This window comes from Octopus bimaculoides, chromosome Z (genome assembly GCF_046866305.1).
Source record: "Octopus bimaculoides isolate indiv1 chromosome Z, ASM4686630v1, whole genome shotgun sequence".
Lineage (NCBI taxonomy): Eukaryota > Metazoa > Mollusca > Cephalopoda > Octopoda > Octopodidae > Octopus > Octopus bimaculoides.
The window spans coordinates 3,601,069-3,614,656 of record NC_142944.1 but is presented as its reverse complement, the minus strand read 5'-3'; the positions used below and the strand labels follow the sequence as shown (position 1 = coordinate 3,614,656).

Here is a 13,588-nt window from a genome sequence, read left to right as displayed (position 1 = left end):
CTGAGCATTGACCAGAGGTATTCCAGCCATGGCCAATCCTTCAAACATACCTAGGATTAAATTATCCGATGTATCCCAGAGTTTTTTAGAAAGACGGTAAGCTGTGTTTAGAAGGTGAATTAGTTGCTATTTCTAGCAGAGATATTGTGCTAAGAATTGGTTTCAGTTTTTATCAGGTTAGCTATTTCTTTTACGTAACTGTGGTTGAATTTTTTCATGTTGCCATGTTGGATGTTGTATTGCACATTTGACATACGATATAACAGGATAATAATAATAATAATAATAATGATGCCCTTGCAAATCGTTCTACTCAAGATATTGGTAATAACCCTTGACAATATACAACTCTCGGCTTTACTCTGATGAAGGCTCTCTGTGTATGTCCATTTATATTGTGGCACAGTCCATTAGGAGCCAACCAATAGGGGTGTTCTACTTCCACACAACAGATGTATATTCTGGACTTATCTTGAATTATATTATTGAAAAATCCAAGTCTTGAATTTGTTCCCTGCTCATCCACTATGCTCTTTTGGAGTTTGAGAAAATATTCTTGCTTTGTTTTGTGATATGATTGTGATGATGATGATGATGATATACATGTGACATGAGAAAAGTAGGGGATTGTTTGCCATGTGATTTTGATAGATTTGTGAGCAGAACAGGAATTAATGATTGGGAATAAGGTGTAGTTTGGTGAAATATGTGGATGTGTTGGTATGCATTATTTAGGATAGAAAGGGAGGGACTAGGTTGCGATTTATTGCATCACCTCTTGTCTGTTTCCTGTTTTCTTTTCTTTTTTTTTTTGGCATATTTGGATGGTGTTTGGAAAGGTGTTATTTTTTTGTAACTGGAGTTTGTGAGCTGCTGGAAAAATTGGTGGGGGTTGGGGTACATAATTATCGTATTGATGTATTTTTATGTTGTTAGTTTTCATTTTGCATGCTTGTATATTTGGTATATTGTAGTGTCCTATGAATAATTGAGTGTTGTTTGTGGTACGTGTGCACTGGCTGTGTGATTTCATATGTTACGAGGCCACCACTAGTTTGATCTGCTTGATGTTTACTATGAGGCCTTCTCATAGGTTTGGCCTGGCATGATTTATTATGAATCTTCCTCTCTATTTTGGTCTGTTCTGTCTTTATATATATATTAGGAGTCCTTCTCTTTTGATCTGTTCTGTCTTCATATGTTATAAGGCCTTCATTCTTGTTTGTTTCATCCGTTCCTCATTATGTATGTTATGATGCTTTTTAGTCTCGTCTTGACCTGTCCTGCCTTGTCTGAGTATATTTAGGGATTTAAAGAATTTTTGTTTGTTGTTACAAAAATGTTTGAACTAACTTCACATGAATGTCATGTGAAATGATAGCATTTTTAGTCTTTTTAACCCTTTAGCATTCAGATTACTCTGCCAAATGTTGTACTTATTTATTCACATTGTTTCGAATTAATCATATATTATCTTGTAGCTTTGTGAAGTCGATGATGTGATTGTTTATTTTTCAGAATGACATTGTAGGATATGCATGAGAAGCCAGATTTGGCCAGTTTGAACAAAGAACAGATAGAATATTTGGACTGGATATGGCCAGTTTAAATGCTAAAAGGTTAAAGGTGTTTTATAGGCCATTTGTGTTGTAGTGCATTGTGTAAAAAAGGTTCATGCTGTGTTTGTAAATATCACTTCAGTATGTTAGAGGATGTCATTCTGTGTGGATTAGACATTGAAAAGTAAACCACAAAATGGAAAATATAAACATAATAGGATAAAGGAGTAGGAGATGTATTTTTATGTTGTTTTGGTGGAGTGTGTCTTTTGAATGTTTTTTGAATTATAGAAGAATGCATGTAGTGCATTGTCTAAATTAATGATTATGGTAGGTCACTTCATCATCATCATCATCATCATCATACGTCCGTTTTCCATGCTGGCATGGGTTGGACGGTTTGACTGAGGACTGTTAAGTCAGAAGGCTGCACCAGGCTCCAATCTGATTTGGCAGTGTTTCTACAGCTGGATGCCCTTCCTAATGCCAACCACTCTGAGAGTGTAGTGGGTGCTTTTACGTGCCACCGACATGGGAGCCAGTCAGGTGGCACTGGCATCGGCTACGTTCAGATGGTGTTTTTTACATGCTACTGGCACAGGAGCCAGTCAGGGTGGGGGTGGTTGGCATTGACCACATTCGGATGGTGCTTGTTATGTGCCACTTGCACAGGGAGCCAGTCAGGTGGCACTGGCACCGACTCACGCGTGAATGGTGCTTATTGCGTGTCACCAGCACAGGAGCCAGTCAGATGGCACTGGCATTGGCCACAACTACAATTTCCAATTTTGATTTTGATTTTGATTTTACTTGACTCAATAGGTCTCCTCAAGCACAGAGAGTTGCCCAACGATTCAAAAGTACTTTTTAAACGGGTTGGTCATGTGGAACTTCAGTGCCTATATTAGTAATAATGGCGTTTTTGAATATTGGAAACCTTGATTTTTTATATTTTGACAGTCCACTAGTTGCTCTTGAAATGTTTTGTAAAAGTATTTTTCCTTTATTCATTGCTATATATATATATATATATATATATATATATATATATATATATACATTGCATTGATAACAGGTATGAGGTAAGAGAAAACTGTGGATTGTTTGATGTATGACACTAATAACATGAGTAGAGAAATTACAAGCTTCCATAGATCATTGTTAATTTTTAAATGGCTATAAACCATTTACATCATGTGACCATATCAATGCTGCCATCTCTTTAACATACATTAAAGGATGGTGCCTTTAATGCTCAAGTACTATTCAAACTTCCTTTGTCTTCAGTCTTTTATGTTAGTTAATGTCACTCACTTAATGGTTCATCAATATAAACATCATCATTATCATGAACAGCATTTTAACCTGCATATTTTCCATGCTGGCATGACTTGGATAACTTTGTCATTTATCATCTGTGAGAGCCAGCACACTGAAATTTGACCTCGCAACTACTCATAACTTGCTTGGTCTTCTTCAGTCACACACACACACACACACACACATATAAACATACTCACACACACACACACATAAACACACACACACACACACACACACACACACACAAAATTATTTAATTTCTCTTTCCTGTTTTCTTCCTGTTTTTCTTCTCTTCTTCCTGTTCCTCTCATCTTACCTTTTCCAGGTAGGTTTACAGTTTCATATTTGCTTGCTGTCCATGTTGTTTTGACCCATATTATCAATGGCCGAGCACATGTACAATAAAAAGTGTTCCAGGTGTGACCATCCAGTCTATTTTTATATATCTAAAGCCACTTTGTTTAATGTATCCTCCCATTTTTTTTTTAAGACAGAAGGGTGTGATTCAAGAAAAACTTGGTTCCTGACCATTATCTGTCAAATAACTATAAAAAGGCTTCCTTGTTGACTCAGCTTACTGCACTATATAAAATTAGAGAAAAGTTGCAATTTTTTTAAAACATCATCATCATTATTTTTGTCACCACCATTATTGTCATCATCATCATCACATTCACTTTCCATGCTTTGAGATGAATGCCCGAATTGTTTTCATCAAAGCCTAAACTTCATAACAGTTTCATACTATACAATCATTTGGGACGCCGGTCTATCACAGGTGAGCTGCTAGATGCAGGAGGAAAGAGTGAGGGAAAGTAGTGGTGAAAGAGTCAGCAAAAGTTTGCCATTACCTTCTGCAGGGCTGTGTGGAGCTCAGGTGTTTTGCTCATAAACACACACACCACCTGGTCTGAGATTCGAACCTACGATCCCTCAATTGCAAGTCCGCTGCCCTAACCACTAGGCCATGTGCCTCCACTTAAAAGCACTAGAGTTATTTAAATCCTCAGTGACCCTCTCATTTGCTACTACTACTGAACCCCAGATTTTATGTATTACTTATTAGTCGGAGTGGTATCCTCATTTTTATTGTTGCTTACACTATGTTTTGGGTGTGTACACTCCAGTCTTCTTCAAGTATCTTGTGATTCACCATAGTGCCTGGCTGGGATTGAACTCAGAACCTAGGTGACTGCACTGCATTAACTCACATCTTTATCCACTATGCTATAGAATTGTAAAATTTTTCAAATATTTCTGAATTTGTCTTCCAATATTTCTTGATGTTTGTTGTTGAAAACCATCGACATCTTCATATATTTTTTTGATGTATGACATTAGATGACAAAATGGGTGATAAAAGTCTGTGTGGTATGTGAAAAATCTCTTTTGTTTGCTGCAAAACAGAATGTGTCATTTGAGACCAAAGTAGTTGTCAGGCCATTTCTGGTGTTACATGGAAAGAATAAGCACAAGAATAAAAGAAGAATGGTGTTAATGGTAATAGCAACAGCAACAATGACAGTAAGAACAATCTTAGTAAAAAATCTTTTAGTTTTTCTCAAGTTCGTCATTGCTTATCAATCGCCCACTTTTCTCCGAACAGTGTTTTGCCACTTTGTGTATGTGTAAGTAAATATAAATAAACTATTACTTATTCTGTGTACATTTTTCTCTTTCAGGATTTTGTATTGGGTAGATTGGATGCATGATAACCCAAGAATTGAAAAAGCTAATATGGATGGCTCTGATAGACAACTATTTGTTCATGATGATCTAAAATTACCAAATGCCATTACTTTAGATCTTCTTACCAACCAGTTATGCTGGGGAGATAAAGGTAGGTTCTTTTAAAACCACATTGTTCATTTCCCTCTGATTGGGTCAACAATCAGAGGAAATATAAATGAATTAATATATGAAAAGATATCAGACACCAGAGCAGTAAACTGGTACACTCTGTTGCTTGCGACAATGAGGGTTCCAGCTGATCTGATCAACCGGAACAACTTGCTTGTGAGATAAACATGCAAGTGGCTGAGTACTCCACAGACACATGTACCCTTATCGTTGTTCTCAGGGAGATTCAGCGTGACACAGTGTGACAAGGCTGACCCCTTTAAATACAGGTACTGCTTATTTTTGCCAGCTGAGTGGACTGGAGCCATGTGAAATAAAGTGTCTTGCTCAAGGACACAATGCATCACCAGGAATTGAACTCTCAACCCTATGATTTCAAGCCAAATGCAGAAATGCAGCTGAGATTCCATAAAGAAAAAACTAAATGAAATTAAATTCAAATCTAATATTTGAAATTCCTAAATCTGTTATGATTCAAAGAACATGCAAGTTTTGCAATTTCAAGAATTTCATCAATTGTTTCCATTGACATGATCATTGTCAGGAAAGGGCTAAAGTTTTGGAAATCAACCAATTTTTTTTCATGTCTCTCCACATAAAATTGTTGACTGAAACTATACAAGACAAACCATATAAATGCTAGTCAGCATATATCATGGAGAATATTTTTTTTAGCTATCAGTATTACTCCATGCCATACTTACACTATTTAGCTGATGCCTTATATAATGGAATTTGTTGAACGTTCATCATTAAGGTCATTTGTTTAAAGTACCATTGAAGTACCATAGTCACAACTGTGTTTCTGTTTGTATATTTATCTATTAATTGTGTGCCAAAATGTATTAATTTGTAAACTCTTGTCATTCATCTGTTGCTTCAAATTTTAACCATTCAAATATCCCTGATTAATACAAGAGTGATCATTAAACATTTTTATATAGATGCATAATTATAAAATATAAAATTAAAATATATCATTCATTCTACTTCATTAGAATGTCACATTTACCTATTTTATTTTAGCTTTATCCAAAATTGAGTGTGTTCACTTCAATGGTGTTGGAAGACGTGTCTTATACAAAGTGCAAGGACATGAGTTTGGAATCTTTGATATGGTATTTTCTGATAATAACATCTACTGGACAGATTGGACCAAGTAAGTGTTAATATTAATTGGTTTATTGGAACAACTCATAGCAAATTTTAATATGTATTAATTATTTAAAGTGGTGAGCTGGCAGAATCGTTAGCATGCTGGGCAAAATGCTTATCATCTGTCTTTATGTTCTGAGTTCAAATTCTGCAGTGACTGACTTCATTTTTCTTCCTTTCGGGATCAGCAAAATAAGTACCAGTTGGACACTGGGGTCAATGTAATCGAATTTCCTCTCCTGTAAAATTACTAGCCTTGAACCAAGATTTGAAACCTATACATACTAGTTATTTGCAGGGTTTTTTCTTTCATTCTTTCTTTCTTCCTGTTTTTTTTTTTTTTTTTTGTAAATGAGAAAATGAAAACAAATTATTTGACAAGTGGTACAATGTTGAAAATTCTTGTATTAATATTTCATGCAACAAATTAAGACACATTATTTATCTCATTCTAATTTAAACTATCTTTTAACTACGTTCTAACTCTTAAATGAAAAATAACCAACCAAATATGTAGAATTTATTTGACATCATTTGTCATGCTGGACTGCTGAAATCTACAAGTTTTTTTCATTCTCTCTCTGTTTATTTTCTCTTATTCCTTTCTGTCGAAGAGCGTAGGCTTGAAATGTAAAAGACTTTTTCATTTTTCCTGAGCGTCAAACTAATACACTTGCATGTTGTCCATACACCTGTCTTTGTCTTTTGTTTTACTATAAATTTCAACTATGTTTTACTATAAATTTATCAAGGTCTAAAAAACTTATGAGTCAATAACATTCTTCCAAAAACAAAAGGTTAGATGTGATGCCTGGGAAGCATCATTAATGTATTTTGAGTGACATATTTTTACCATATTCTGCTCTGTCAGAATTTTGGGTGCACTCAACAATAATTCTTTTACAGGAATGACATAAAACAAAATGTGATAATGTTTTTTGTCTTTCCAAAGTACATTAGGGAAGTAAAACGGTTTCAATTTATGGAAGCACTTCTTGAGCATCACGTACTCAGTGTAAGAAAATATAACCATCAATTTTGGATTTATAACTCTTATATTGAACCAAAGGGTCATAATTTAGACATAATTATGTTTCCTTTAACATTAAAACTGTTTTAGTTGGATTAAAATTGTGAGTTTTGCATGACTTCTGTTAAAGATTTAAACTTCAGATTATTTCAGAGCAATAGATTTATCTGTTTAATTCATTTATTCTATGGAGTAACAAGTAATTTTCTTGTTGGACAAAGTTTAACACTTATTCTTTTATGATGATCTGTTCTGTATAGTAACTGACAAACAGAACATGATTACAATTAACTGAAGAGATACCATAAAAACTGCTTATTGTCCTCAGCTATTATTACTCCAAAATTCTTTTAGAGTATGACTACACATATCGATAAAGTTTTAATGCTTATGGTATGCAAATTAGTAGCTCCAATTTTTCTGTACTTACAGTATTTGTTTCTCTGGGATTGGTCAAATTGATGCTTGTGGTGAGAATCTTGTAAGATTCAAAAATCAATTGCGATCGTCCATCATATTTTCCAATCAATGGAGGAACAATTAAATTAGCCTTGTTCACATATGGTTACTATATATATATATATATATGTCGCATATATCAGTACAGAATTTAGTAATCCATATGTTCATATATGTTATGCAACCTATTTAACAATACATGCACATACTTGAGGATACTATTAAAAAGATTCATTTATCATTCCAGTTAATAAATAAATCAGAAAACAAATTGGTTTAAAAAATTGCTTTCAGTTCTTCAAATAATGAAATGTTGGGACATCATTAGTATTAAAACATAATTATATTAAGTTTTGAAAAGTTGTTAAACACTGAGTTTATACATGAAATGATATATTAAAATAGCACAATTGTGTTTGACTTTTACTATGTGATCATCAGGTATATTTTGAAGTTCTCAAATTGAAATCACATAGAAGTGATATGATGCCTTTGTTAAGTTTAATGGTTAAAAAAAATATGACATTTACATGACAAAAATTGTTTGCATATATATTGAAAAATCTGTTACTCATAAATGCAGTCGTAACTGTTGTTCCAAAAGCAGTGTGACATTATTTATGGAAATTGAAACAGATTCAAACAGATTCTTAATGGCTTTGTCATCTTTGAAATGTTGTGACGTATATGCAGAAACAATTTGTTTTTGACTTGTAACTCAAAGGAATATTTTCACACCATTTAATGCGATGAACAATATTCTCTTTTATACTCTCTCCTGTCTCTCACGGAAAACTATCTTCAAAATATGTAAAAACTACTTTTATAGAAAAATGAAACGGAATATTTTGTAGTTGTTTGAAAATGTATTTGCACTGGAGAGTTTGCTTTGATGACTTTAAATATTTGAATAGTCTGCTCTTTTACCAGTGTATTATCAAAGAATTTTACTGCATTTATAGTTTATTGTCTGTCTACAAATTTCAAAATCTCTCAGCCTTCCAAAGTTCCATTTATGTTTCTTTCAACAAAGCTGGGAAAATATTTAGGTATTTTTTAGGTATTTTTGTATAGCAGACTCATAAAACACATTGAAGATGCTTCTCTGCAATATACTGCCTCTACTTTAAGAACACATCATGTACATTCTTACACATAAATCAAATACTACACACACACACACACATCATATACTCAAATATTATATTTAATCTTAAAATCTACAAATCTGTAACAGGCAATAATTTCAGGGTCAGCATCCACATTATATTAAAGAAGACAAAAAAAAAAATGAAAAAAAAATAAGAAGAAAAGCATTTTCATGAACATAATGTTGCTGAGAAAAAAAATGTCTTATCATGGTTGAATTGTGTAATTGATTTCTATGAATTTTTTTAGGTCAACTATATCTAACATAAAGTGGAATGCCAATAAACCAAGTGAACCTTTAAGTCCACCAACCGGAGGTCATGGGAAAATGTATGGCATCACAACTATAACTGATACCTGTCCCCGAAGTGAGTAATTGTACAAGTTTTATTGACTAATTAATTCTGATGTTTGGTTGGTCAAATGAACACATTTATCTATGTCCAAAAACTAGCACATCACATCCACACGAATGCACACACACACACACACACACACACACACACGTGCACACACACATACACACACGTGCACACACACACACACACACGTGCACACACACACACAATCCCACACATATATACAGTCACATTTTAAGGTACTTTATCGAGTACACACATTACAACAGATTCAGGTATGTGCCTGATAGATATAGTTATGTATGTGTGCATATATATGCAAAAATCAAGCACATATACATACATACATATATATATATATATATATATATAGATACTGAAAAAAGGATGAGAGAGAAAGAGGATGTAATATACAGTTATATGTATATATTTGTAAAATAATGTTTAGATACGTAACACAATTCATACATATAGATCTTTTATCCTCTCCTTTCTCTCTCTCTCTCTCTCTCTCTCTCTGTCGATCCACTCACATGCACTCCCCGTACCATATATATGTATACACACACACGTGCACACACACACGCATACACACATGCATACACACACACACACATATATGCATGTGTGTGTATGTATGGCTGTACATCTGTTTGAGTGTCTATATGTTTATACATGTGTAGATATACATGATGGTGTGTCAGCCTTTTTTTTTATGGTTACATGATAAGAAGAACAATTGTACCCATGGTTATACCCATGATTCTATGATCTTGCTCAGAGCCTCCAAACTGGTGGAAGTAAAGAAGGAAAGAAAGGGGGAAGTGATCACCAAACTAGAAACCTGACTAAAATATCTGAAACAAAGTGATTCCTCTACAGACAGCCAAAGCCAGATGGTAACATTTACACCAAGTATCAGGTTGTCAACCATCCAAAATCAGGAATAGTCTCTTTGATAGGCTTTTACACAGTCTCTGATTACCAAATTTCATTAATAAGGCTTTGGGTGACCTGCCTATGCTACGGTAGAAAATATGCTTAAGATGACTTGCAATGGGATCAACTTGGTATCTGTCTAATGGTAAAAACGAAGTCCTTAACTGCTAAACAGCTTTGATAGTTTCATCTATGTTAATGATAACAATCTTCAAGCTACTCTAGTTTTAGAACCACAAAATATGATAATAAAAAATATATGATAATGATAACAAAATACATATTTTATTGCAATAGCAACAGATTAAATTTGGATTTCTGTTTGGGGCCATCAATACTGACTTTGATCTGTGTGAACGGCATTCATAAAATATGTAATTTTTTTTGTATTTAATTTGTTTAAAACTGAACTTTATTGCACTGATAGAAATAGGTGCATTTTTGTTCTTTGAATTAATGGCATAATTAATATTCTTCAAAAAGTTCACTAGCATACACATTGAATTGGGTTAGCATACTCATAAGTTTTTCTGAAGCATTTGATGAAGTTAGCCATTGAAAAATTGGTTGGCAAATTCAGAGCATAAATTTGGGAATAGATTAAGATCTTTCCATTTGATTGGAAGCAGAGAAATACTGCTGTTTGTGTCATATAGACTGCAATGCCCTTTATTGCTGATAAATTTTACCTGCACTTAAATTTGAAACATATGCTCTAATTCAAGTTGTCACTTCTTATCTGATATTAGTTCTCCACCAAAATTTATACACCTTTCCAACCCCAAAATGAAGAAAATATAATTAAAAAAAAAAGAATAATTTAAAGAAAAATTTGTTCTATAAACACTTTCTTTAATCACTTAAAACACTATGAAGAGAATCTGATTTGTTGAAATTCATATTGTTTCGGGCTTTTGAGAGGCTGGTGTATTGAATGAAAGGCAAAATTGTTTTCTTAAAAAGCAACTTTTAAAACCTTTTCAAACATCAAAAAATTGATTTTTGTCTTGTGAGTTTGAGAATGAAATAAAGAATTCAGAAAGAAATGAGAACAATGATATCTTTGCCTAATAACGACTTTGGTCATAACTGTTTGGTTTGTGGTTTGAAAATAAAAATAATAATAAAAAAAAAGGCAAGAGTTTGAATATTATCATAAAAGTTCAATACAAAGAAGAAGATTCTGAATTGTTGAAACAATTTAAAAAATACAGAAATTAAAAAATATTCATTAGAAATTGAAATCTAAGGAGTTCACATGATATACATAGAAATGAGGTGTTCACATGATATACATGCAAATGGAGGTGTTCACTTGGTGCGTAGCTTTGTGGTTAGCGTACTGGATTCCCAATTGTAAGTTGTGAATTTGATCTCTGGTCGAGGTTGCATATTGTGTCATTGAACAAGGCATCCCATTTCACATTGCTCCAGTCTAGTCTTTCGAGAAGAAATACCAGCAGCAGCAGCAGCAGTAACTGTTGGTAATTAACCTTGTGATGGATTAATTTTTGAACTTTTATTTGTTTATTCCTTGCAAACTAAGGTAAACTCTAACCTAGTGAATCTGTTGGCTCATGTTGAATGTAAATTTAGTTGCTCAATATTTTGGCATGGAATCAACAGTAAAGTGTGGTTTGACAAAGATTCTGTTAGGATTCTGCAGATAATACTTTGAAGTCAAGACAAAACATGGTGATCAGTAGACTGAAGATATTGATTATCTCCCTTAATTATCATAAATTCACTATGTATGATGCATGATAGAGAGGAGACTCTATTTGGAGTGAACATGATTATGGGTAAAGTAACAAACATGTATATTTTGAAATCAAATTGATATCTAGTCTTGAGAACTAATGAAAGATCTATCTTCAAGTTTACCAGCGTTGCTGAAAACTTGTTAGAAGTTAGAAAAAAGATCAGGAAGACATCTGAGGTGGGGAGTGGGGGGGGGGGGGAGAAAGCATCTGACTACATTAAAATTTTAGTGAAATTTCTTATACTGAATTCAATCAATTTCTAAAAGTTCTGTGCTTTTTGTTTGGAAAACTATTAATCTTTATGAAAAAATTGTTGAAACTTTTAACTTAAGCATATATAAATGTAACTACTTACCATAGTATAGTTTTATAATTTCAAAGTTTTAAATATGGTAGGATACATTTGTTTTATGGCAAGAAACATTTACCAAAATAAGACTAATTTGACAAAATAAATCTTTTTGGGAGCGTTTTAATGTTATGTGTTCTTGAATTTAAAGAGTTTGTTTTTGTTTTTGTTTTCAGATACTAATGCTTGTGCCCATGACAATGGAGGCTGCCGTTTCTTGTGTCTTCCAACATTTGGTTCTGGACGAACATGCATGTGTCCTGATGATGTTGATAACAATGATTGCAGTAGTGGAGCATTATTACAGATGTAGTTAATCAAAATTAAAGGTAAATATGTATGTTAACATTCTTTCCTACTTAGGACTAGAAACAACTGAAAATTTTTTTATCAAAATATGTTAACATATGGTGGTGCCCCAGCATGGCTGCAGCTTCAAGGCTGAAACATATAAAAGAATAAAAGAATATAGGGGTGGGCAGAAGTAGGTATACAGTTGCCGAATATGAGTGGAATGTTCTTTTCATTTTCCTGTCTTTTTTTTTTTAAAGCTAAGAGATCAGAAGTCAACTAAGGGATCTGCAGGAGATTCCCAGTTCATTGGAAGCCCTATTTTTTTTTTTATTTCTGGGGACTTTACAGTTTGAGCCACAAGCATTTCATTCTCTTCAGTTATAACATTGACTGATCAACCACTTTTCTGTGTATTGCAGATGGATCTGACATGCTTAAATTTGTCACATATTCTGTAAACTGTTAATCTTGACGGAGCTAGTTTTTGAAATTCTCCAGTCCATTTCATTTTTTTGAAATTGTTTCTATCTTTCTACAGGATGCTTTTTACATGGCACCAGCACCACTGCTTTTTATGTGACGTCTTTTATCTGTTTTCTAAAAGTCTATGGATATACATTCTCAGCTTTTTCCTATCATGATCATCAGCATCATAAACATCATCATTGGCTAAATCTCCATTATAATCATTTTTTTACCTTATTTTTTACCCGTATCAGTCATTGGACAGCAGCCAGGCTGGGGGCACCATTCTAAAGGGTTTAATCAAACAAATCAAATTCACGACCATTTTCTTTTATAAAGTCTTGTACTTATTCTATTGGTCCCTTGTGCCAAACTGCTAAGTTATGAGGATGTAAACAGACACGTGTTGTCTGACAGTGGTGGGGGACAAACATAAAAACACACACATCTAGATAACACACACACACATATGCACACACACATGCACACACACACACACACACTCATATATGTGATGCGTTTCTCTTAGTTTTTTTCTACCAAATCCACTGACAAATTTTTGGTTGACCTGGGGCTATAGTAGAAGACACTTGTCCAAGGTGCCATGCAGTGGGATTGGAAGAAAACTTTTTGCCACACACCTACGCCTGCACCTTGATTTCATAAAACCAACATCAGTCATCATTGTAGCTTCTATGCAAGTGGCTTACTGGTTAGGGTATTCGACTCACAATTGGAAGGTTGTGAGTTTGATCCCTGGTGGCCCATTGTGTCCTTGAGCAAGACACTTTATTTTCACATTGCTCCAGTCTACTCAGCTGGCAAAAAAGAGTTGTACCAGTAATTCAAAGTGGCCAGCCTTGTCGCATTTTATGTCTGGCTGA

General features: G+C 33.8%; 1 protein-coding gene across 6 annotated transcripts in view; it reads left to right on the top strand.

Annotated features, from left to right (window-relative positions):
- The window catches only part of LOC106884151 (nidogen-like), a 200,882-nt gene that overhangs the window by 186,573 nt on the left and 721 nt on the right, over positions 1 to 13,588 (top strand). For all 6 annotated transcript variants that reach the window (XM_089365423.1, XM_089365422.1, XM_089365427.1 and 3 more), the window contains 4 exons: positions 4,565 to 4,722; positions 5,769 to 5,901; positions 8,785 to 8,903; positions 12,122 to 12,274. In XM_089365423.1, the coding sequence (XP_089221549.1) occupies positions 4,565 to 4,722; positions 5,769 to 5,901; positions 8,785 to 8,903; positions 12,122 to 12,258 (547 nt within the window). In that variant the 3' untranslated portion in view covers positions 12,259 to 12,274. The remainder of the gene's footprint in view (positions 1 to 4,564; positions 4,723 to 5,768; positions 5,902 to 8,784; positions 8,904 to 12,121; positions 12,275 to 13,588) is intronic.